The 25,093-nt window shown below is 37.4% G+C and overlaps 2 protein-coding genes across 8 annotated transcripts in view; one reads left to right on the plus strand and one right to left on the minus strand.

Annotated features, from left to right (window-relative positions):
- Positions 1-14,690, plus strand: part of SLC1A2 (solute carrier family 1 member 2) — an 89,931-nt gene extending 75,241 nt beyond the window's left edge. For 3 of the 4 annotated variants that reach the window (XM_027882184.1, XM_027882187.1, XM_027882186.1), the window contains exons 10-11: positions 1,812-2,043; positions 5,536-14,690. In XM_027882184.1, the coding sequence (XP_027737985.1) occupies positions 1,812-2,043; positions 5,536-5,610 (307 nt within the window). In that variant the 3' untranslated portion in view covers positions 5,611-14,690. Of the gene's footprint in view, positions 1-1,811; positions 2,044-4,612; positions 4,684-5,535 lie in introns of all 4 variants that reach the window. The other variant, XM_027882188.1, reaches the window with a different exon arrangement.
- Positions 14,691-20,359: 5,669 nt separating this feature from the next.
- Positions 20,360-25,093, minus strand: part of CD44 (CD44 molecule (Indian blood group)) — a 53,216-nt gene continuing 48,482 nt past the window's right edge. For all 4 annotated transcript variants that reach the window (XM_027882210.1, XM_027882209.1, XM_027882212.1 and 1 more), the window contains one exon: positions 20,360-23,654. In XM_027882210.1, the coding sequence (XP_027738011.1) occupies positions 23,438-23,654 (217 nt within the window). In that variant the 3' untranslated portion in view covers positions 20,360-23,437. The remainder of the gene's footprint in view (positions 23,655-25,093) is intronic.

The raw sequence follows: 25,093 nt of genomic DNA on the forward strand, positions 1-25,093 counted from the left end.
TTCTTTCAAAATGAATTCTTTCAAAATTCAACAGGTGTTCTTTTTGTGGAAGTATATTGCCGGGTTCAGTGTATTTGATGGTCTCAATTAAACGTTACACTCAGAAAGTCTTATTTTCCTATTCAACTGCTCTGGCCACGTTTAAAACACTCTTCACAGGCATGGGATGAGAACTGTGTAAAGCATTTTATTTGTTTGAAGCAAAACTGGAAGAATGTTTTCCTCCTATAGGTTTGTTTGTTTCTTTCTCAGGGGTATTACTGGAGAGGTTTTTTACCCCCTGGCTATTCTTTTGATGTCAAAAAAAAAAAAAAAAATTAGCTACTTCAGCTAAGATATTACACCATGAAGTCCAAATATGTAGACATGCTAATGTTGAGAGGGAGAGGAGAAACTTGAATGGGGCTATAGGTCCACAGCTGAGAAAGGCAGATTTAAACATGTTTTAAAATGGGCTCAAAAGTTTGTATGGCCACGAATAGGTATGTATAATGAATGTTTATCAGTTTGGGGTTTACATATTTAGCTCTTTTTTTTTCTCAGTGTTCTACAGGAAAAGGAGATGTCATACAAATCTGGCGCTAGAAATACAAGAAAGATTGTTTTAAAATTAATCACGGTCATGGGAAATGAGGTCTTACATGCTGGCTTTTCTGTCATTTGGCAAATGTCCACACTGTTCAACCTGCCCACTTTGTGTAAATGAATCTTGATGAATATACTTCTGAGAATTAATCAGTGTAATCACTTCTCTGACCTGTTTGACAAAGCTAGACTCAGTTGCTGTAAGTTGCTTTAAGTTGCAACTCTCAGTCAGAAGGGTTTTAGAAGTTTTATGTTTAGTTCAGATATGATGAGGCAAATTAGACTGTAACTTATTTCAACAGGTGTAATACAGTCTACCTGAAGTAAGAAAGATAGCAGAATCCATGTCCCATTTTTTTCAGAATTTTAGGCAGGTTTGAGGCAGAATTTTGAAATCAGGGAAAATCCACTCCTGATAGATAGAGCCACACTAAAGGCAAGACAGCAGAAAGGTGGCATGTCTGTGCAATGGCATCCTGTCCAGGAAACACCATCGAACATATTTGTTTGAAATTAAGCATGTTAGCCTCAGCTGGCACCCTCCTATGAGGGGCACTCATTACTGAAATGCTGTCACAGGCTCATTATTTTGTAGGCCATGACCTATATTTGGTTTGCTCATATGCCAAGCTCTGGCATGGAGCAGTGTGAATGGGCATGCTGCCACACTAGCAGATGGCCATCTGTAAAGATGGTGCCAGGAGAGGAGCTTCAATGGCCCGAGCATTATGGAGATAGTTCATGCATTTTTGTTCCCCACAGTTTGCTCACTGAGAGTAAAGGGAGAAGCCATTTGTGAATTCATACCAGGAAGGAGAACAGCTCATCAGATCCGAAATCCTTTTCTCTGACTGCATTAAGTTTGGTGCTCTGATTAAACAAAGGGGAGTGGTATGTGGCCATTGAAACCTCCAGCTCCAGAAACAGGCACTGGGGAGATCTCAGTCAAGCAGCTCTGCAGTTTGGCTGTGATCTGGCACACATTCCTTGCCAAACTCCATGAGAGTGAGCAGCTGGGACAGGGGAGGTTGAACATCCTCCCTGTCTGAACAAGTCCTCTGGGAAAGCAAGCTCTTCCATTTCCCTTGAAAGCTCCCATCTCTCTGTTCAAAAGATAGCTTAACTTCCTGAAACAAATGCGGTAACTGTGACAGTAACAGGGCTGCCATGCCCTACTTTTTTTTCCTTTCATACCATTCAGCCTCTGCCTTTTCCTTCTTTTGTAGGGACCGGATGAGAACGTCAGTCAATGTAGTGGGGGATTCTTTTGGTGCTGGCATTGTCTACCACCTTTCCAAGGCAGAACTTGACACCATTGATTCCCATCATAAAGGACACGAAGACATTGAAATGACCAAGACTCAGTCGATCTATGATGACATGAAAAATCATAGGGAAAACAACTCAAACCAATGTGTTTTTGCAGCTCACAACTCAGTCATGGTAGATGAGTGCAAGGTACCTTTCACATTTATGGATATTGAGACATGTATATAGCACTGCATGCTTTATTTTATCTTATTTTTTAACCTGCATGTATTTTTCAAATCGTTCTGCAAATAACAATGTGACAACAAGGTTCATGAACCCCAGACATTTTGAATGTGTTTGAGCAGTTCAAAAGATGTTTTTTTGCACTCTTCTTAAAACTTGTCATTTGATGGGAAAAAATCATGTACATTGTTTACATATCAAAAGGCAAGATGCAGCGTATTATGGAATATGCCAAGACGCAGAGAATATGGCATCACCTTCTATGGACATTTACTTAATTTTCTATGGCAACAGAGAACTTAATTGCCAACCCAAATGAAGGATAGCTGCAATTCAGACACAGCTGTTGTCACGTGCTGACTGCCTTCCTGATATGCTGTTCAGAGATCGACATGTTGAATGCACTTTAGCCTCAGAATGCTCCTGCACTCATACAGCATGCTCACGCTTCGCTTCGCACATCGTTCCTTCTTGGGTCATTAAGACGCAAACACTGTAGTCTCTCTCTAATCCTTGCTGTAACTAATGGAGAATATTAATAGTAATAATAACACCTTGATCAGAGTAAAGTGAGCTTGGGAAACTCCACCAGTTGAATGAGAAAACAGTTTGGTAGATTAGTGGTTAAAAGTTCACTAAGAGCCCACCACTAGGATGGGGCAGTTTAAGATTGGGAGAGAGCTTTTGAAAAGGAGGAGAAAGAGATTGAAAACAAGATGGAACCTTTAATTTCATAGTCTTTTTGTTTGTTTGTTTATAAACACTCCAGTCTGATGCTGTACCCTGTCTTTGAGACAGTAAATTTGCCAATTGGCCCACTTTAGCCACCTCTTATCCAAAGAGATTCTGTTGTATCTTCCAGTTGCCACAACTGAGCCAGTATCTAACTGTGAATGACTGCACTAAGTCCATTAGCAGATCGCCATATAGATCACCAAAACATTATTAAAACGTTATCAAAACATAACTCCTATTCTATCATTTTCACTTGTCTCTAGCCTGGCAGGATATGTTCTTTAGAATATTTTTTTTTTCCTAATACTTTCTTCTTGATAATGTAGACCAAACCTGAATTGTAAGGGCTAAAAATAATACTGAATTCAGAAAAAAAAAAACACCCCAAACCAGCTTTCATCTTCAATTTTTCCCTGAATCTTCCAAGGTTTCAATAAAATGATTTTGTAAAAATGAAAGCATACATTTTATTCTGACATGGCTCTTCTCTTTCTCTTCGGGCCCACTCTTTTACAATGAGAAAAATTTAAAAATTGAAAACTGAAATGGAAAGAGAATACATGCTTACACAAAATCAAAAATTGTCAAGAATTTATATTTCTCAAAAAAGGGAAGGAAACAAGAGATTAAAATTTGAAGGAAAAAAGAAATTTTCCAGAGAGAAAGATAAGATCTGATTTTTTTTTTTCATTAAAAATAAGCATGGGCACAACCCCCCCTTTTTGGATAACTTCCTTTATAATATTTGGAAAAGTGTTTTTGAGTTAAATAGGCTATGCTAATTTCAGTGGGTTTAAGACAAATTAAGCTACCATATATCAGTCTTAAATCATGTTCGTGGAACTGAATACTGATAATTTGGTCTGCTTCCAGTCTCTCAGGTTTGCACAGAGATCCTAGTCAAGTTAGGAAGCTGATGCAATCAATATTTGCTGGACTTTCTTTTCTCCTTCGGTGTCCCTTATCATTTCCCTCATTTGAGGCAGTAGCTTGCCTCAAAACAGTGGATTAATAGTGCAATATGTCATCCTAAGCACACCCTTTAATTAAAGTTTTGGACCAAGGATGTATGAGCTAGAAGTGTTTGACCTTTTTAACAGTTAAAGGTTTGCTCTGCTTGCAATCTCATTTTGCACTTTTAAACTCATGAAAGGAGCCAGGCTTTACTGGATTGAGCACAAGACTGACTTTGAGCAGGTCACTTCTCTTGTCCATGTGTCTGTCTGCAAGCTGCCAAAAGGACGTGTTATTATGACCTAATTGATAAGCTATGCTGACATCTGCAAAGTGTTTGGACCATGTTGAAGTACCTGTACAGCTCCTAAGTGTTAGACTAGCAAAGGCAACAGAGTGCAGGATTTGGGGCTTCAAAACAAGCAACAGTTAAATCTGAAGAGACTTCTCTTCATCCTGTCAAATGCACTGGTGGGTTGAAAAGCATACTGCAACTCTGGTCAGGATTTGGAAAAGCTAATCTACTAGCATGTCCTTTCTATTTACTTTCTGTAATATACTCCATGTATAACACTAGTACTTCATAATTTTGCATGGTCAATGTACATAATTAATAATTAGTTTACCTTTATATGGGGGTAGAATGGTTGTTATTGCATGATATTTTTGTATTTTTTTTATTATCACATTTCTCTTGTCTCTGTGATTTTCATTTCTGAGTAAGCTGTTCATTCCTGTATTTGCATGTTTCCCCCTTTCAATGATCTAAGAAAAAGCTTGACTTTGTTTCAAAAATCAGTGCATTTTGTCATGTTTCCATGTCCCAATGCTTCCATGCATCCAGTTTATCCAGCATGGGGAATTTCAGCTCTGTCTTTAAGTTTTCATTTGAAGCTGAGGATGTTAACTTACAAGGTAAGTTAGGAAAAAGTAAGCCATCCATTTAGAATTAAATGAAAGATTTTCTAACATTATAAAGATCTAGATCACTTTCATAAAGTTAAATTGACATTTTACCTTTTTACTTTCTTTAAGTCATTTGGCTGGAGATATTTCTTGAAACATGAATTTATTTATAGTGATTTCTGGAATGCAGCATACTCACAGTGTTTACTGTGAGTTGGTAGATCACTATAGGTCATCTACCATAGTTAAAAATTTTAGCACATATCTTTACAGGAAAGAGCAAAGTTTTGCAGTACTTTGTGTGAGACAAATGGAGCATTACTATAAATTTTTTGTCTGACTATACTCAAAATCTTTCACTACACTGTTATAGTGGTATGATGAACAATGCTTTCACAATATATCTTTTCTTCCATTTCTTTAAAGGTGGTGTAATCGTAGGTGAGTTTGTGTAGATACACATCTATGATTATTCAGACCTTGCATATTTTTCATGTCCTTGCATCAGTTATGCATCTTTCCTAAGGAATTCCACTGAAAAAATAGAACTTTCTGCATTAAAAAAAAAGTAATCCATTTTTTAAATAACCCAGAGAAATCTATAAGAGATGGAAAGGAGTAAAATCTAAAATACTTATTTAATAACATTTTTCTACTGCTAATGTTTTCTAGTCAGTTTAATAAATGAACAGGAGTTTCAGTATTTGACAGTGTTGTGAATCCTGAATAAATACTTCTTATATAATAAGTCACAGTGTATGTAATTCCTGCAAATATCATGATCTTCCACATGAAACTCATTACTTTTCGTATCAAAATGCCTTGGCCCCTAAGTCGGTTGTTGATGATAATTACTTGCAGGTAACACTGGCAACCAATGGCAAATCCGCAGACTTCAGTGTTGTTGAAGAAGAGCCTTGGAAACGTGAAAAATAAGTGAAGAGATCCCTAGCTGCATCTTTAATAAGCCCTGGAGCTATCTTCTGGCAGAAGATATCATGATTAAAGAAGATTTCTCCCTTTTTTTCTCTCTTTTTTTTTTTTTTTCTATTTAACATCTACAATTTCTGCTTACTTAATTTCTTAAATGAAACTTAGCAAAGATCTCATCAAGTCATTGTAATGTCTTTGCCAAGCAATGATCCATAACCATCTGTCTCCCTTGTGTTACTGTTTGGATGATGCAGCTGGAGAATACTCCATGCAGTGCAATGTGCTCTCACCCACTTTCCCTTTCATTCAAGACACAGAGAATGTAAATGCTGCAAAATGGGAAGATCAAAGTGCCAGTACAGGTCACCACAGGGACTCAGGGTCACAAATACAAGAGAAACATAACACCACATAAGCCTTCAAGTGTTTTGGTGACTCTTGTGACATACCTGATCTGTTTATCACTGTATGGCTAAAATATCTTTTGAAAACGTCCATTATGATTTCTATTTGTTTTAATAACTACAAGCACTGTACTTTTGTGCCTAAGTGTACTTCAAACTGACGTTAGATCCAGGGGCAAGATTAATGTACAGAAGTCAATAAATTATCCCAGACATTGTGTTAGATCAGTACGACTGATAGTTAGCATGAAGAGAAGACCTTAGATTTGTATGTGCATGTGGTGTGTTTTTATCAGATGTCCCAGGGTAGGTGCAGCCTTTATTTTATGATGGTGCAGTGCTCCTTTGTGACCACAGTGCATCATATAATACGAGGCAGTATAGTTACAGGGGTGGTATTCACTAAATCTGCCTGATGTGCAAAACCACAGACTCAGTTATGGCATTCTTAATCAAAGTAGGTAGTACCTTAATGTTCACCCTGCTCCACTGCTCAGAGAGATTCCTCGTGTGGATGAGATTACTCCAGTAAGGTACTACTGAGATTGATTATGGATGTTACAATTGGGTACTTGAGCTACAAACAAATTCTGAATCCATTATTCTGAGAAATTGTTGAATGAGATCATCAGTAGCATTTGCTATGAAGTGAAAGCCATCTTTCAAGTATATCATGTTTAAGTGAATGGCTAAATCCTGAATTCATTGCTAAGCCAAATTTCATACAAAGTTAATAAAATTTTTCCGGGGTTAGGACTAAAAGAAGACTAAACCAGAATTTCAGGATTTATTGAATTTACATCTCCGTCTCTTTTGCAGAATAGTAAGTCATGTAACTCCCTAATGGCAGAGAAATGTTTCTTGGAGTACATGGCATCTGAACTAATGAGACAGTGTTTTGTCAACAGATTATATCTGATTCATCCTGTCAGAAGAAATTACAGTTACAATAATTGCCCTGTGAAGTGTTTTTAAAGGTGCTTGTTAATATTCAGCAATTTTAAGATACTGGTGAATGCCATTATACTATTAGCAATGTTCTATAGCAAAGCTGAGCCACATGGCCTTGCAAGGCTCTACTCACAGAACAAGCTTTGTGCAGTTTTTAGGGGAGCTCTCGGAAATTCTCAGAATTAATCAGAATATGAGCATATGGTGAACTTAAAAATGGCAGTAAACAGAGTTGAAACATTTATGGAAATAGACCATTCAGTGTCTATGCTCAGACCTGTCATGGGTTTAAACAGGAATAATGTGTTTAACTGTAGGGTGTTATTTGGCTCTGTAGAAGCTATTAAAATATAAATATGGTCTGCTTTTGTTCATCTGCATTCATATAAATATCTCCGAAAATGCACACAGACTTGAACCAGCTAAGGCTACTTGCATGGTTAATGATGTGCAAGATCAAGTCCATTGTCAGAGTATCCCTCCTTCAAGCATTTGTTGTGGAATATTTTTCTTACTGTTGTACTTTTGTAATCACTTGAATTCCATGGCTACAATCCTAAGCAAAATGACCTATATAATTAACAAATATTGAACCACTGTGAATTCTGTAGGCCTCTAACATGTATTAAAGTTGGAGACCTTTTCTGGAGGCCTCCTGAAGTATCTTAAGGATAATTTTTTTTTTTGGTGAAGGATGGAATTGTAGGTTATTCAGAAGAGTGGCAGGAAGGTTCTCTTTTCTTCAGTCATTGTTATTAGCATATCCAGAGTTAACCTATATCTAGCTACTGCTTTTCCCAATTCGCTTTCACTGGGTTATGTGCCAGAAATGTGCCTGGGATGCTGTGTAGGTACTGTAAAATGTTCCCTGCTCTGAGGGTGCTGGCTCACATCAAGTGAAATTTGCTGTGACTTGGGTAGCAGTTATATCCAAGAATAACACGTAGCATTTACCCTGGTTTATATCCAGCATTCTTGAGCTGTTTCATGGCACAGCTCACCCCTTAACAGATGATTTTTCATCCTCTTCACCATAGCAGTTTCTTAGCAGCAGCCACGATGATTGCTTGCCTTTAAAGTAGCTTTAGAAAACTGGTCCATATACTTTTAGCTGTCGTTTGAAACTGTTTAGCAGTTGGAAACAAACAGGAATGTCATCAACATGTGACTAGGCAGCTCCACAAAATTACATACTGAGAAATGCTTAAAATATGCTTACAGTTATCCACTTGGGATGTACTGTCCTTTGAAGACTGCTTCTTTGGATGGAGACTAGGGAAGGAAGGAATGCAATAATAGAGAGACCCCACCCACATATGGAAGAATAAATTTAGGTCTTTTGATAGGATTAGAATAGCAGACTGTGATTTTAAAATAGTAATTCTGTAGATAGAGTAACTCAGGGATTTTTTCAAAAGATAATTATGATGGTATTCCTCTATTTAAATGTGGATGTGGGAGAAGGAGAAATGTTGGGTTTTTTTATTCCTCTACTTGTAGCCTGACTGAATATTTAATATAGTGTTACTCCAGTGCAGTACTGTATTAAATCATCAAAAAGCTTTCCACTTCTGTGGGAAAATGTAACTCACTCTTGGCTTTCATTTCTCAGTTTGCTCAATCCACATGAGGTTGGGTTGCTACTTAACTAAACAAACAGAAAATAACCAAGGGACCGTCCACTTCAGTTAATACAAAGTTCACGTTTCAGCAGGCAGTGGTGGTTACTTGCCAGCCTCCTTTTAGTTTCACTAGGGAGTGTCGATGCATTCATTTGAATCTGGCAATTTTTTTGTATGTGTGCACAGTGTTGGGGTGGCAAAGTTAAAGGAAAAGCACAGTGGAAAGTGATTTGTTTTCTGCGTAGTTCAAATTAACATTTCTTTGTACATTCATCTCGCTGCTCTGTCAGTTCCCCCACCTTTGTCTGTGCAACTGCGATAACCTTTGGCCTTTGGATTGCTGGCAGCACACTGGCACATGGAAAAGTCTAGACCAGACAAAGACTCAGTTAATTGCATACTAAATTAAATACATACTTATGTGTTTGCTTTGTTCATTTGCAGCTGAAGTGAGGTTGGCATTCTCTTAGTATCTGCTCACTGAAACTAAAGCACACTCTATGCTAAAACTATGGGAGAGGTGGAGCACTTTGACACTGAACTTGTTTTTTTCATTGCTTCCCTTGGAAGACAAAGGCTTCACCAGCCTTTTAAGAAAGGTGTGTGAGTCATACATGAAGATGCTTCAAATAGGTAGGGGATAAGCCATTTGAACTGTATTAGGAGATGTGCTCTTTCCGTTTGAATTGGTGAGAAACTCAGTATGTCTTTGAAAAATTGTTTGCAGTGGTAAAACCTGTGCCTGCAATGCTTTGACTATTTGACTACATGAAACCTCACTGAAATCTGTGGGAGTCACAAGCTTCCAGGAAAAGTCAAGTCCCTTCCTGTCTCTGTTAAGTTATAAGACATTTCACAATCCCATCCTAGGGAATAGTCTTTCTTCTATTTATAATGAAGTTGATTCCCACATCCAAAAAGATTTCTGCCAAGATGGTTCTTTTTTACCTAATTGTTTCTATGTTACAAGTCCAGCACTGAAATTAAAACTCAGCACAAAAATAAGGATCACTATCATTATAGGTTTTTTCCATGTCTTCTCTAAGGTACAGCTGAGCTCTGTTTTTTCTCAAAGCATGTGGAATTCCAGACTTTATGCCACTTTTAAAATAAGAATAATATAGATTTCTGATTTGTTTTCCGTCACTCCCAGGGTCATTATTTTCCCAGCAGTAGATACTTAGAAGAGTACACTGTTCATCTGAGAAGTGGCAGCGTTAGTGTTTGAACAAATTTATTTTGGTGACTGCCTGGATTTTCTTTGCTTCCTTGCCTTCCCTTGTGTTATTGCAGCCTTGTTGTAGCAACACAGCAGCAATCGCACAAATCCCCATAACTATAGGTAGTATTAAACCTCTGACATTCACTTCTGTAATTATCTTCAAAAGGGCTCTGAGCTTTAGTACCAGGCTCAGAAGAATCTTTAGTGGAGATGTAAAGGTATAACTGTTTCTCATTTCATTAAGTTCCATTCATCTATTTTTCTTGCTGCATTTGAATTAATTTACAGAAGGATAAATAAGGGCACTTTATAAAAATGTACTGTAATATTATTCTGTTATGAGCCTGAAGACTGTCCTTGATTTTATTACTGTGACTTTTAAGGCCACAATTATGATATTTTTCATATTAGCTATTGTGATAGGTGTAGAGTCCATTGGGACAGTAAATCTTGGCTATAATTCACCATGTACCACTATAGAGAAGCTCCTGTTCCCAGCAGAAAGCATTTTTGGAAAGATGAGTTATTTTCTTCTCTCCGATAATACTGATGACTTTGAAGGAAAAATATTTACCCCATTTCTTTCCTTTGTCTAAATAGTGATATACAGAGTGTAGTTTCAAGTACTAAAAAAAAAAAAAAAAAAAAAAGAATTACGATTCTGAAGTGTCAAAGAAGGCAGTCAAGCTGTAAATGTATTGTTCAGCTTCGCCATGTAATTTTTTTTTAAATGTTGTGTTCTTGCTCACAATTTTCCTGAAATAATGTATTTAGTGCACATTCCTTCCAAAGTTGTCAGTCTCTCTTCCCACATAGGCACAAAGGCTGTATCTCTCCATGGTCCCCAGACAAAGCACAGACTCTGCAGTTCTTTACACTTAAGGAAGGATTCTGGGTAAAGTCCCCAGGAACAGTGCCTGGGGACTGTACAACAGATGCCTCCCTCATTTTTAATTCCTGATCATGTTTTATGTTAAATTGAAATCTGCTGCTATAAATGAGTCAAATCGCTGCTGATGCCCAGGTGCTGGTAATTCTTTTACTTCTTTTATGAGTGGGCTCCCTGGCACAAGGCTCTGAGGAACTGTCCCTCACATGTGCCCACCACTTTCCCCCGCTCAGGGGAAACCCAGTGACTCCCCACTGCCGGGTTGATACAAATCCTATCGCAGATAAAGTGGTTGTGCAGTTGCAACTACGAGTCTTATGAAAAAGCCAGGTTCCATATATTGAAAAAACCTAGAGCATGTGACTGAGCCACTGAGTCGGTCTCTACTGATCCAGGACGGAAATAACTGACAGACTAATGCAAGACTGGGGAGACAAGAAGACTTGTGAGATTTATCACTTTACCCAACCTTTGATCCCCTTTCATTTCTAACTACATTCTGCTGCAGAGCCATTGCTGATCGATGCTAGAGCATCCAATCCTTCTAGTCTGATTTTTCAACATTCAGGAGTCCTGCAGCTGTTTTTAATGATGCTCTGTGGCGTACATCACTGCATGTAGGGAAACTGGCATAGGCAGCATCACACAACCTGGATTGTCTTGTACCTGTATATTGTTTTGTACATAAATAATATAGTTTGCAGGGATTTTTGTATCATTCTTTTCCATTTGTTTTCTACATTTTTTTGGAGACTGTATGCAAACTGTGCTTGCATATTGATTTTGTAGTTAGCATTGTAGACTATAGCATTTCCATTTTGATGGTTTGTATGGATTTGTGAGTTCCTGTGCACTACAGGTTGTCCTTCTTTCTTAAAGACAATTGCATACACTTCCATCCAACACATCCTGCTCCATTCTTAAATAGATCATATTTCCTATGATCTGGTATGAACTCTTGCTTGTAGAATGCATCAGAAAAAGCTGAATATGTATTTATAGTGTTAAATATTGTATGATCAACACTGATCTAGTTAAGAATAACACAGGTTTTAGGGTTTGTACTTGTTCTCTGGAAACTACAGTGTAGACTGACTTAAATTACCTAGTATCTGTAATTTACAGACACGCAAATATTTTCTTATAATATTTTCTATGTGATTATATAAGGTAGGGACATAATTCTTTAAAGGTGATCTATACCTTAGAACAAAACCAGTTTTCTTATGACATTTAGGATCAATTAAATATTTCTGTGTTACTTTTAGTGACAATTTATACACAAAGCACAAAATGCAAGAAGCAAATAGGAATTTCCAGATGTCCTTAAATGCTGCAGTTCATTATGGAACAATGTTATATTAATCTAATCTGAGCAATCTTCTAGGTTGACTGTCTTGGGCAATCGTCCCTCATTGTTATAATTTTTCCTGATGTTACCTTTGCCAAATCTTGCAGTTCTTTCTTAGGCCCTGATAATGTATGTTTGTTTGACTCAAAATGCAGTTTTAGAAAAACTGGAGATCTGTGGAGGCAAAAAAATGTGTTATCAGGTATCCCGTCCATCTTGCTACAATACAGTGTGTGAGAGCTCAGCCTGTGGAAAGAATTTATGATCTCACCACCTACTTTTGCCTTCTTGAAAAAGGACCAACAGACACACCATGGGACCAATGGAATTGGGTAGCATTCATACAAATACCTCCTGCTTTCTTATGTATTTTAAAGAGAATAACCACTATATTTTTCAACCCAGATGACAGTTACTTCTCATTTTGGTCATCTCTTCCCATTAGGCAAATACCTGTTAGCATTAAGGCCATGGCTATAGTAATTTCTACTTAATAAATAAGGAACTGTTTTTAGAGAAATAAAAATAAATTAATATAAATATTCATAACAATTCTATTAAAAAATCTTCTATGGCCTACTAGCTCTTTGACTGTGACTCAAAACAAAGAAAACATTGAATAGCAAGGACTGCTGTCTCAGTGTGACTGATACTGGGTATCTCTTTAATGATTAAAAAAATCTATGGGGCCATGTTATTCTGCTGAGGTTTTGGAGCCTAAGTTTATAGTAGATATATATATGTAGGAAGTGTGTTGATATACCCTTGTATTTTAATCTTTATTGTATTTTAAATCAGATGTAACAGGTATTATCTTAATAGGAATCACAGGTAGAATAGTGCTGAGTTACTAATAGGTGGAAAACCCTATTGATACCAGTTTTGACATTTTGTTGAAGCATGATGTCCAGTGCCTCTCTGCACTTAGTGTAGATAATGTAGCTATCAACATGTAATTTCAGTGAAATGGTGTATACAGTATGTGTAGCAGTGCATTAATTTAATTTAATTGGTTTCTCTGTGTTGAGCCATAGTAGAAAGTTAGACTGTGTTTCAAAATTTTGTTCTACTTTCTTTTTTTCATTTGTATCTGGGTTTGTTTCTTTTTGGTCATTCAACTAATTAGGTTCTATAGCTTAGTAACAACTTTGTCTGTCTGTTGTGGAGTATCCAGTTCTGATAGCATTCAGAATCATGTATGCAGACAGCTTATTGTAAATATGTTGATTTTAGTTTTCAGCTATCTAACCAGTATGGTGTGTGTTAGAAGCTGCATGTGTGTAGTTCTCTGGCAGTGAGTGAAAGTGATCCCAGCATAGATTTCCTGCCTTGTGAATGCACTTGTTATTACATGTTAATGAATTAATGTTCACATAGAATGATAAGTTTTGTTTTCTTATTGTTTGCTTGAAATGTTTGAACTCTTTATCACCAGAAGTTTAGTAAGTCACCGTTTAAATTGGCACAATGAAAAAGGGGAAATCCATCTAACTGCATTCCTGTTGGATGCCCTGGCTGCTTTTGACTCTGTGCAACATGCAGCCCTTAGTCATATCACGGCATCATAGGATCCCTCTGAGTCATTTCCAGTTTCTCCTTGACCACAGATGCCAGGAAAGCAGTGCAGTCCCACGGCTGTGACTGGGCAAGCCTGCAGGCAGCGAGGGGCTGCCAGTTCTCTTCAGAGTGCCTGAGAAGTCCAAGTAGGAACTTCTATTTCATCCCCTTAGCAGGAACAGTCTCTGAGAAAGATGAATACGCTCATGGGCAAAGGGGCACTGTTTCTTTCACTGTTAAAAAGGGATATTAACACTTATTGGAAAATAAATGCAAAACTAACAGCTTCTCAAACTACTGTTGTTGTTGTATAGGCCTGTTATTTACAGAACTACCGTGTCTCATCATAAAACAGACATATGAACTACAAAGTCAGTGGCAAAAATCTTATGAAATCAGGACTGCAGTTCAGATCTATGAGAAAATAAGGCTGTGTAGAAAGAAGAAGCTGATTAATTCCTAGTACCCTGGACCTGGATCTCAGAAATATAATCATCCCCTCTAAGCAGAAAGAAATAAAAATCAAGCCCCAAAGCACAGAATCTATCTTGTTTGGTGAGTCCCATTATGATGCTTCAGGATGAATTGCATGCTGGAGTACTGAGTGCTGTCTATTCATCATCCCTTGCCCCTTCAAGGTGACCAGGCATGAACTGGAATGTTTTGCGATCTTTCACATAAAAAGGATAAAAAGGAAGAGGGATAAGGTTGGTCTTTTCTTTACACTCAATTTCTGCAGATTTTGAAATTACATACTGTACAGAATCTATAGCACAGTTTGTTTAAAAATTAATGAATGCAGATGATTAAATTTCTCCCAGCTCTGGGCTCTGTTCTTGTATATTGTAGTTGGAATGCCTTGTAGACTGATTCTATTTTTGTAGTTCAGATCCTTTCCTCTTTACAAGGATTGTTAGTCATTTGCTTTTAATGCTTTCTCACGGTGTGAACTGATTTCTGTAACTTTCATGTATAAAACAAACTAGACATTCTTTCTATACTGGAAATATAGTCATGAATATAATATTTCACTAAGTGTTGTATCTCTTATGTACATACATCAATAAATGTTGATTCATAATTTTCATCTGTGAGTTTTAATTTCAGCCTGGGCTTAGTATTGGAATGCTTTGCGTAGGAGTTTAAATAAAGCTGTCTGATGTGAGAAGCTGTCTGTTCTGAAAACTACATTTAGGGTAGAAGATGGACCTGACTTTGCCAAAGCATTGGAAAACCTCACCCTTCACTGAATCCTCCAAATATTCCGGGATGCCGGCTGCAAATGAGCTCATTTCCCAAAAAGGCCAGGACTCACTAGCTACAGTTCTTGGCAATGAAGCCTAGAGAAGTGAAAAGAGATGTTAGAGGAGTAGGAGAATACAAATCAGTGATTACAGTTTCTTTAGAAACCTACTTCCCTCCCCTGGCTACAAAAAAATAAGTCTCTTATTCATAGTCTTGAAAAAAAAAAAAAAAAAAAAAAAAAAAAAAAAAAAAAAAAAAAAAAAAAAAAAAAAAAAAAAAAAAAAAAAAAAAAAAAAAAAGCCTGTAGCGGAACTTCTGGAGTGCCCTGTAAAGAAATCAACCCTTACTTAACACATAAATTAAGAGATGCTTATGGAGCAAACCATGGCCTTGTGGACTGGTAGCTGCTAAGTATGGAGAGAAAGTTCCAACATTTATGCATACTTGAAGTAGCAAACGTTACAGAAATAGCGTAACTACCGTTGTGTGACAAAGACACATAACCGAAACCTCGGCTGTGAGGATTAGGAATGTGCACAACCCTGGCCTTACTTCTTCTTAATCATCCACTTGACAAATTTCCAAAGAAATCCAGGCATGGCAGGAAGTGGTTTTGGCAGCACCTCTGCTGGCGATCTGCCCTCTTAGTCAGTAACGAACTAAGTCCTGATGCCGTGCTAGGAGGATCTTTGGGCAAAAAGTGAACCTGAGGCCCCAGCTATCTGCTGCCATTTTGATACCACGTTGCCGCTTTCTGCCAGGGGTAAAAATGCCTTGATCTAACCTCATCAACAAGAGTTGTTAATAAATATATTCTGCTGATGTAAAATTCCCTGCTGAAGTTGGTTCGTGATCCCCCATCATTCACATATTTCATGTGGACTGTGTACATTCAAATTCCTTCCCTACAAGGTGGCTATTCTTCTGTTACACATCATGATAAAAGTTTAAAATTAAAGGCCTGACACTGACCCATGCAGGACCCTGCACAATTATATGAAGTGCAATTATATAAAGTTGTCCCTTCTGAAAATATACACCCCAAGGGTTGATTCTCTAAGCCCTTGCAAGCCCCTTGTGTACCATTTTTTCTTCCTGTCCTCAGCCTTAGAGCAAAAGATTATTTCAGGAGTGTCTTTGTATCTGAAATGTGTCCCTCTCTACAGGAAAGAATCTGCTAAAAGGTGTTATTAAAATGAGTCACTGACACATATTAAGAGATATTTCTGTATCTCCTCTCAGGCATGACAGAAAAACTGTGATAATACTCAGGGTTGTTAAATCTGAAAAAATCTTCTCCTTTGTATTAGATAGTACATGTAAACAGGACAAGGTTATGAAAGAAACAGGTGGCCCCAACGTACAGTGCTTTAGGGGAAAAAGTTACTTGCAGCAAGCACTTATCCTAGAAGAATGTAGAAATACCCCAGCAGGGGTTAGTGCCATTTTGCTTCTGAAGCTTGCAGAGCCCTGTGCAGGCACACAAAACTGAGGCAGCTTCACAGGCTTGGCAGGTGTCTGTCTGCTCTCTCACATGTACAGCATGCATTGAAAGCAGGAAGGAAAACAGTCTGCACGCAAGATCAAGTCTTGTGGTCGTGGGGGCATTAGCAGAGCAGGCAGGTTCTGTGGTGATAAGTGTCTGTGTAGACAGATAAATTACAAAGCTGACTGCCACCTACCCAAAGCTCACAGGGACAGGATCTGAAGGAACAGGACCCCACACTGTTGACAGAGTTTCTGTAGTATAAGGATGAGTTCTTAGAAAAGCAACATAGGGTCTATTTTACACAGTGTTGTGCTCTTCATTCTCACTTGTGACTGAACTAAAAATGTTTGCCTTTCCTATACTCATTGTAAGACTAATCTATCTCCATTTGACTGTTTTCTTACTGGGATGCCAGAAGGTGCTCCATGAATCATTGTCCCATGACCCATGGACACCACTTGAGAAATGCTGCTGTGGAGATGTGCAAGTAAGAAAAGTCATCTGACTCTCAACTCTGTGAAGGGACAAAGAAGAGGGATTAAGCTAGGAAATGCACTCAAAATTCATTCCATTGTTTCACTGAGGTTAATGGTATTACCTGAATTGACAGTATCACACAAGCTTTATTTCTAAAACTTCTTTCTTCCATTTTATACTGGTCTGTAACCAACAGGCAGGCTTTAAACCTATCTCTTCATGGGCAGGGGTGAAGTCATCCTTCTTGAACAAAGGGCAATTTTGTTTTTTAAGTCACTAGCTGAACAAGTATCCTTACCTAGAGTTTATTTCAGACTTTCACTTGATTAAAGATGAAAATGAACTACAAAAGAACTTCAGGGAAATACCCAACAACTATGAACTCGACTCCACTGGTGAATCTGATGAACTGCTGCAAAACAAAACATGCTGAATTGAGTGGATGATTGTGAAACAGTTTTATGGTAAGACAAACCCTATGTGCTTGCACACTAGGATACAGATGGACAGTATTTAGATATACATTGGCAATGCTTGAACAAAGCCAAAACCTAGAATAATTTATGAATCTGAAAACTGAAAGGAACCCAAAATACTTTGCCCAGGGATTTGCTCTGAGGCTTGTATCACTGACAATTGTAGTCCACAGCATGTGCAGGAGGCTTGTTCTCTCCTGTAGTGTGCTGTTGTCAGCTGAGATGACTGTGTCTCGATCATGAGGTTCAGCTGTGATGGTCTCATCTTAGATAAAGTCATTCTACAGGCTCAGGCTGAAAGCTGCAGAAAATTGTCTCCCTGATGTAGCTACAGTAAGGTGCTGCTAGAAATCTGCAGCAGCAGCCCTGAACCGGATGTTTGCTTTTAAAAAACAGTAGGCTGATAAAAGATAGTGAATATAAACTCTTAAATTAAAAGACTGAAATTCCCATCATGAGGTAAAACCTACCCAGTTTATTACTGTCTGTTCTGAGAAAAATGGAAGTGTGGAGTCTCAGTTTATGCAAAGGAAAATGTGTTCATTGAAAATTACCTAAACCTTTTTTTTTTTTTTTTTTTTTTTTTTTTTTCCAGATTAAACCAGGGGGAAAAAACCCTTTTGAGTATGTGGTGCCAGAAGCTAGACAATGTACACCAGTGACTCCAAGTAAATTTAGATTTAAAGCTAAAAACTCTGCTGTACCAGAGCCATTTGGTACCAAATTGTACCAAACCATTTATACAGTTCAACGTATATCAAAATGGGCATTAAAACTGACCCCACCATAATATGACTGCCTGAGACAAGGCTTTCAGATGCCAGGTACAAAATTTACAGCCTTCAGAGAAGTGGAAAATGCCTTACCACATCCTCCTCTGTCCTGAGTTGCTCTGGGAGTTAGAAGGACTTCAGGACAAATTCAGCAGACCTGAAAGTTGTTGGATGTACAGAGCCTCCACTGCCTATGAGCCATATGCTGATTTACCACTGCCAGCCTACATACCTCTAACTTTAGCTGTGCCTCAGCTTCAGCACCAGAAGAAAGCAGCTGTTGAGCTAAATTCTAAGTTAAGTGGGTGTTTCAGTGAGGTTTTTCCTTAATATTCTAAGAAGCGCTTAAAGGTTTTCCAATGGATGCACTTAAATTTATGTCATCTTAGACTCCAATAGTTCTATTTTATTGTAAATTTGCACATACATTATTTTCTAGTGGTGGACAAATTACTTGTAAGAATTGCATTTTAATACAAAGGGAGAGCTATATTATGCATTAGGCATGAAGAATGTTTCCCCCTCCAAAAAAAAAAAATTGAAAAAAAAAAAAAAGTAATTTTGCATAGTTAGATTTTGTCTGGGATATTAAAACTAGCTGAAGCTATGTCTGTTCCTGAAAGAAAACAATTCTTATTTGACAATCTTTGTGGACTTATTTTGATCCAAAACTTCATAATTTTTTTTTTTAAGAAATCATAAAACTAAAGACATAAATCATAAAACTAAGAACATCAGTGTTCAGTGTACAACTTTTTGTGGCAGAGAATGTATGAAAGTAGGTTTCTTCCCCCAACTCTTTAATCCAAAACCATTTTGCCTGCAGAGTAGGAAGTTTTAATAAAAAGCCTGAGACTCCTTGAAGGTGTCACTCAGAAAAAATCTTTCTAATTCTTGCTGGACCCATCCAGACAAAATTGAAAGAAGGCTGTGTTTAAAGCATATATGAAGCTTTCACTGCCTCTGCTTTACTTGCGCTATAACAATCATCAACTGTCTTGAGGTCAGGAGGGCTTCTTTGATGGTCGATTCGCTTCTTCAATTTCAGCTTTTAAAAAAGCTATACAGCAGCGCATTTGCCCTATGTGAAGATCCATATCAGTCCTGCACTTTCAAAACAGGAAGATAAGCAAGAAGCAAAATGTTCTCGAAATCTTGCCGTTGCTAACCTTGCTCAAATGGGTGAGAAAGGGGAGAAGAAAAGCACAGTGTCTGTGCTGTACAAAAGACACCATTACTCATCTTTCCTGAATTTGTGCTTTGCCTCTCACTCCTCACTGTCACAGCTGCTTGCTCGCAGCATGGTGTTGGTGGATGCCAAATGCAGCGTGGCACAGCAATAATGAGAAATAAGCTACTAGGGGAAAATTATTCAAAATCACTTTGCAAAGGAGGTGGTGAATGTAGAGGATGACATGGAGGTGGGGGAGGTTCACAGGAAAAGGCTAATTCTTTTTTCCTTCTCAGAGCAGCGAAACATTCAAGTGCCAGAGGCCTGGGAGTGTTGAAGGTACTTTCCCAGTAATAGTATAGAAATTTCACTCTCCCTTTACTTCCTTTCCCATCAGTTGTGTCCTCCCTCCATCCCTAATCCCCCAGAGCTCCACCCCCAAAACACCTTTTCACAATTCTTTCCACTCTTAAGGAACTCGAGTTTTGTCATCCACTCCCACAAAGCTGGAATTGCACCCAAGGGAACTGCCTTTTTCCTGCCACCTGCTTGTTCGTCTCCCTTCCACAGAGAAAAATTAGACAGTATCTGTGGTTACTGAAAGGACTGCTATTTGACTAATCAGATCTCTTGCAAAAACTCCAGTCTTTGGAGTCAAACCCTTGAATTTTTTAATAAAGACTAAGAAATAATTATTGTCTAATGGCCTAATACAACTTAAAATAAACCCATTAACTGATGACTTACAAAATATAAACAGTGTAAGATGAGGCAGTACACAGCTTTCAGAGGATTTAATTTCTTTCCTTCATCTACAGAAAGAATAATTAGGACCAGCCCTGCCCAGAATGACATGTACTAAAGAGACACTTGGTAATTGTCTCCTAGTAATATTCCAGGCAACGTGCTTCGAAGTAATTAGTTCAGAGGCTGTTATTGTTGAAAAGGGACACACAAAAGACATCCATGTCATGTGAAAAACTGCAAAATAACAATTTTGGAACTGATATTGTGGTAAGGGTTTAATATCCACATAGGTAGGCATGACCCTTTCTCTTTCTTAGGGCTTCAAGAAAATACAGATGCAACAATCACCCTTCATTGCTTCATGACAAAAACTATATTCTTATAAAACATAAAATCTCTCTTGAATGCGCCTACTGCCTTAGACAGTATTTCCATGTTCTGGATTACATTTATTTGAAACTTTTCAAGGCAAAGGAATAACACAAGCTGATCCCAGGCTTTGACCTCCTCAGCATTTTTAGAAGAGATCCTCATACTTCCTAGGCACCATGGATAGACCAAAACCCAATCTGTCTGTCAGCACACTGAAGGAAGGGCTGGATCTTGCTGATTGCTGTGCTCTCTAAATGCTGTTCGTTCAGTGAGCCAGGAATAGTCATGAAGATCTTACTGGGTTGATCTTAAATTGAATCAAGCCGTTGTCTGCTTCTGGGGGGGAAGCTGAGTTGATCACCAACCTCCAGAGCATCTGTGGAGCTCATGGAAAGCTGGCGGAGCAGAAAAGGTCACACAGCATTCACCTTGGCCTGGCTTAGAATTTGCAAGCAGAAAAAATTATCACAAATACCCAGCATGACTATCCTGCCAAACACTTCTCTCCTACTAATAGCTGGTCTTACTGTTTATCCTCAATGCGGAATCAAGTTTATTTTGGAAGCTTATTTTACAGTTCAATGTGGTTTTAGCAATACTATTTCTAGTTACAATTTAGAGATGGTATTTTCTCTCATTCTGATTAATCTGTTAAATAAATACGCAAATATATCAAGTGCTCTGTATAAAAATACATACACACAACAAACAACCCCTCATATAATAAATCAAGATTAATAAAAATATGTACTATATTACACATATGAAACGTAGCTTGAAACTATAATGAAACAATTACACATGAATCACAGGACATAATCTAAAAAGAACCAGCAAATATAAAATAATGGAATCGCCTCTGTAAAGACAACTTGAGCATCTCCCTATTTAAAAATATATAAAAAACCCAACCAGTGTTGTCTGTGCATTTATAGCTAGTGAATCTAAAGTAAATTAGGAAAAAGTCTGTGAAATTCTTCATGCAACATCTGTAAAGGGAGATGAATAACATCACAAACTTTTCCTAAAAGAGAAATTTAGGCTCCAAGCTCTTTTCATTAAGGCCTATATTCAATTAGGATTTAAAGAGAGGAATAATTTTTACTCTGGATCTCCATACTTAGTGAGATGAGTACCTAACACCAGTTTAAACACAGCCTTCAACAGAACATTTAGATTTGTAATGACAAATAAAAACGCTTGCTTAAAAACATTACAGGGATTAAACAAAAAACAATGCACTGTTCATAGATGAAATATGCTGACCTACATAAAGTCAGACAAGATCCTGTGTGTATTTTAAAACCTCTACTTGTCTTGGGACCTTTTGTCCAGGTGTAAATTGCCCTGAGAAGATCTGCCTGCAGATACCAGGGCACTGAGCACCTCAATGAAGCACATGGGAAACTGCTGGAGGACTGTGACTCAACAGTCTTGTGCTTTATGTTCCAGGAAAGATCAGTGCGAGCTAAACTTAGTATTTAGCCAGCTCAGTACTCATCCTCCAAACTGTTTCAGATGGAGAACATAAAATAACTTGCTTTAGCAGAACAGTTTCAAAGACAGATGCTATGGTCAGTGAACAGGAACACTTGCATAACCCTGCTACAGGCCATCCCTATCCAACAGCTGACACAGACCACAGGTTGCAATTGCTTAAATTGTTTTTACTTCTGTTTTCTTGGGGCAGCCCAATTAGAAGTTATCATTCTCCCTCCACTCCAAACTGCTTGCTTAAAAATAGCACAGATCACTGGTAGTAAATTCTTTTTCCTGACAATTCATATCAATATAATGCACAGCATCATAGCTTAATACAAATACTTTACATAACAGACACAAAAGGACAAACCAACAGCATATAACAATGCAGCTCAGCTACTCTACTATATTACATGGCTGGGAGAGTTTCCTTCCATTTTCTTTGACCTTTTCTGTAGAATTTGAATTTCTGGTACCGATACACAAGCAGTGTTTCTTTTGGCATTTTTAAAAAGCAGATGGAAAAAATGTAGATGAAATAGAATACTGAGGAAATTAGTAAGATCATAGAAAGAGAACTTTTAAAATATCAGGAAACTGGTATGACATAATAGTTATAGGGGAAACAATTTTCCTAGGCTCAGTATCTCCTAAGTAAAATGGAATAAAAATTAAAATATCTAGGAAGAGACCTATTCTTCAGGAATAAAATACTGTCACCTTCCCTAATGATCTCCAATTGCTTGATTTGTGCATGTGTGATAGAGCTGGGGTCATTTTGTTTCATTCATTCTCTTAACTAACAGACTCATTAAAAACATGCACAAACTTGGACCAACGAATGAGGGAGGGAGAAGAGCAATGAATATCTCAAAAACTCAAGCATAATTTTACTGATTGCTAGGATGATAAAGTATAGCATTTTATTATGTATCAGTTCATGTTTTCATCTCTTTATTACCCCTCCTGAGAAGACTTGCTGTATGCCCAGAGTATCATTTAAAAATAGAGATAAATAAATTTTGTCCTTCTGGGTTTCCCTCATTGCAGCCCAAGCCATACATAATTACAAAATGCCACTGTTTGTTTATAGTGGCAGATTCTGAATGCATCCTCTGCTCTTCCTGGCTGGTAGGCATTTCTGAAGAATTCTGATGTTTCAGACATTATAGAGCATGCCTTTCAGGTTTAAACTTGAGTGTTACTCTTGATATTATTTTCTCACTCTTGTATCATGGCAAGTTTAGTACCTTAAATGTCTCTAAGATGGAGTGACTGGATACTTCTTAAACTCCACACAGTGAAGACTTTCCGTCTGGGGAATAATGACGTAAACTTGTACGCCTCCTAACATCCAGGACACGGTGAAAGTCCTCTGTGTAGGGGCTGGGAACTGAGAGCACTATGCAACTCTTGGGAGTGTATTTCAGAAAGCACATGTCAATTTTTTAACTCTGGAAACATTGTAAAGGGATTAAAAAGGAATAAAACTTATTTTTATTTTCAAAAGACATCAGTAGCACAGTGCATCTGTGAATTTCTGTTCAAGTTCCACACAATTTTGATTTCCCCAGCCCTGATCAACTTGGCGACATGGTACCATTACACTCCAGTCTTCATGTCAAGCTCCTGATGATTTTGTGTTTCATTAACAGTCAGGAGTTCATCACATGTTTGTGTTCGGTCATTTGACTGTCCTTTATGAACCAAGTGCACCATTTCTTGTGATTTGCTGATATCTCCATTTAATGCACTTGACTTCCTGTCCTCCACTGCCCCTTTTCCATTGTTAATCACTAGCTTTTTCTTCTGCCCACATCTAGAAAGAAATAAAAATAAAATATAATTAACAGAGACTAATAGAAATAAGAAAAAAACTGAAGGTCAATATTTAGGAAAAGGTGATTGGAAAATAAACTTGTATCTGTCAGTGCAGACTTACACTATGCAAAGTGCAAAGTTTCTCCATATTGCAGATTTTATTTTTAAAAGTATTCACCATTACATGCATAACATTTTTCAGGAGCTCATTTATTCAATTTTTATCTATTGTTCCTACATATAGCAATAACATTCATTACTGAATGCTAGAATTTTTTTATAGCCTTTCAATATATCCACATTTATGAACTTTGTATATATCCCACTGTAAGGACAGTTTCTAAATCCAGACTTGGGACCACACCTTTGAAAATTCATGAGTTCTGGAGGGAGTTGAAAATTTGGATCAAGCTCTCACCTCATTATACAAAAACCCTCTTTTTTTTCTTTGTATTAGTGTTTCAAGCCCAGAAGCCAACAAGCAGCAAGGAAACATGGAGAACTACTGCTAATATCTGCAGCACAATTATTATGATGTTAAGGTAGGACATAGGCACTGTGCCTTTCAAGTTACACTCACTGCAGGGATATACAGTAAACTTTAGATATAGCTCTGAATGAACACACACACACACACACACACACACACACACACACTCTTTTAGAAAGTCACCAGTCCAGAACTGATGGATGCTAGTCATCATGGGCTGAGTATTCTTCAAAGCAGTAAAAAAAGTACTAGTTACAGCTGTGAGATCTGCTTCAGACTATTAAGACGATTCTGTGGCTACACAGTGTTGAACATCCTACTTTTCCTCAAACAGCCTTATGCAAACTGAATATACAAACCACATCTCTCTTAAGAGGGACAATGTCTCCATGAAGTTGTACTTTTAAGTGCTCCTTCTTAAATGAAGCATATTTTGCCTGAATTACTAATTTAGCAGTTCAATTATACTATTATGCTTCAGAAATACTTTTTTTTTCATGCTTACTTCTTCATTTTCATAGATGGGTGTTATTTTATCTTAAGTAGCTCAGTTCACTGTGCTAATGTTACACACACCCTTGGGAATGATTTCCTGCTCTGTAGCCATAAAATGCCGAAGGATACCAGCAAGGAGCTGTGGAGCTCCACAGCCTCTTTAAAGAGCAGCTCAGAGTGCTCTGCAACCAACAGACTAGGAAAAAATTTGCTCACTATTTCCTGAACAAAAATCTCCACATTCTATATGGTTACTACTCTGATTAAAAAAAAAAAAAAAAAAAAAAAAAAAAAAAAAAAAAAAAAAAAAAAAAAAAAAAAAAAAAAAAAAAAAAAAAAAAAAAAAAAAAAAAAAAAAAAAAAAAAAAAAAAAAAAAAAAAAAAAAAAAAAAAAAAAAAAAAAAAAAAAAAAAAAAAAAAAAAAAAAAAAAAAAAAAAAAAAAAAAAAAAAA

Source organism: Empidonax traillii, unplaced genomic scaffold, assembly GCF_003031625.1.
Source record: "Empidonax traillii isolate 1590-97213 ecotype Southwest subspecies unplaced genomic scaffold, ASM303162v1 scaffold103:size1334136, whole genome shotgun sequence".
NCBI classification, from domain to species: domain Eukaryota; kingdom Metazoa; phylum Chordata; class Aves; order Passeriformes; family Tyrannidae; genus Empidonax; species Empidonax traillii.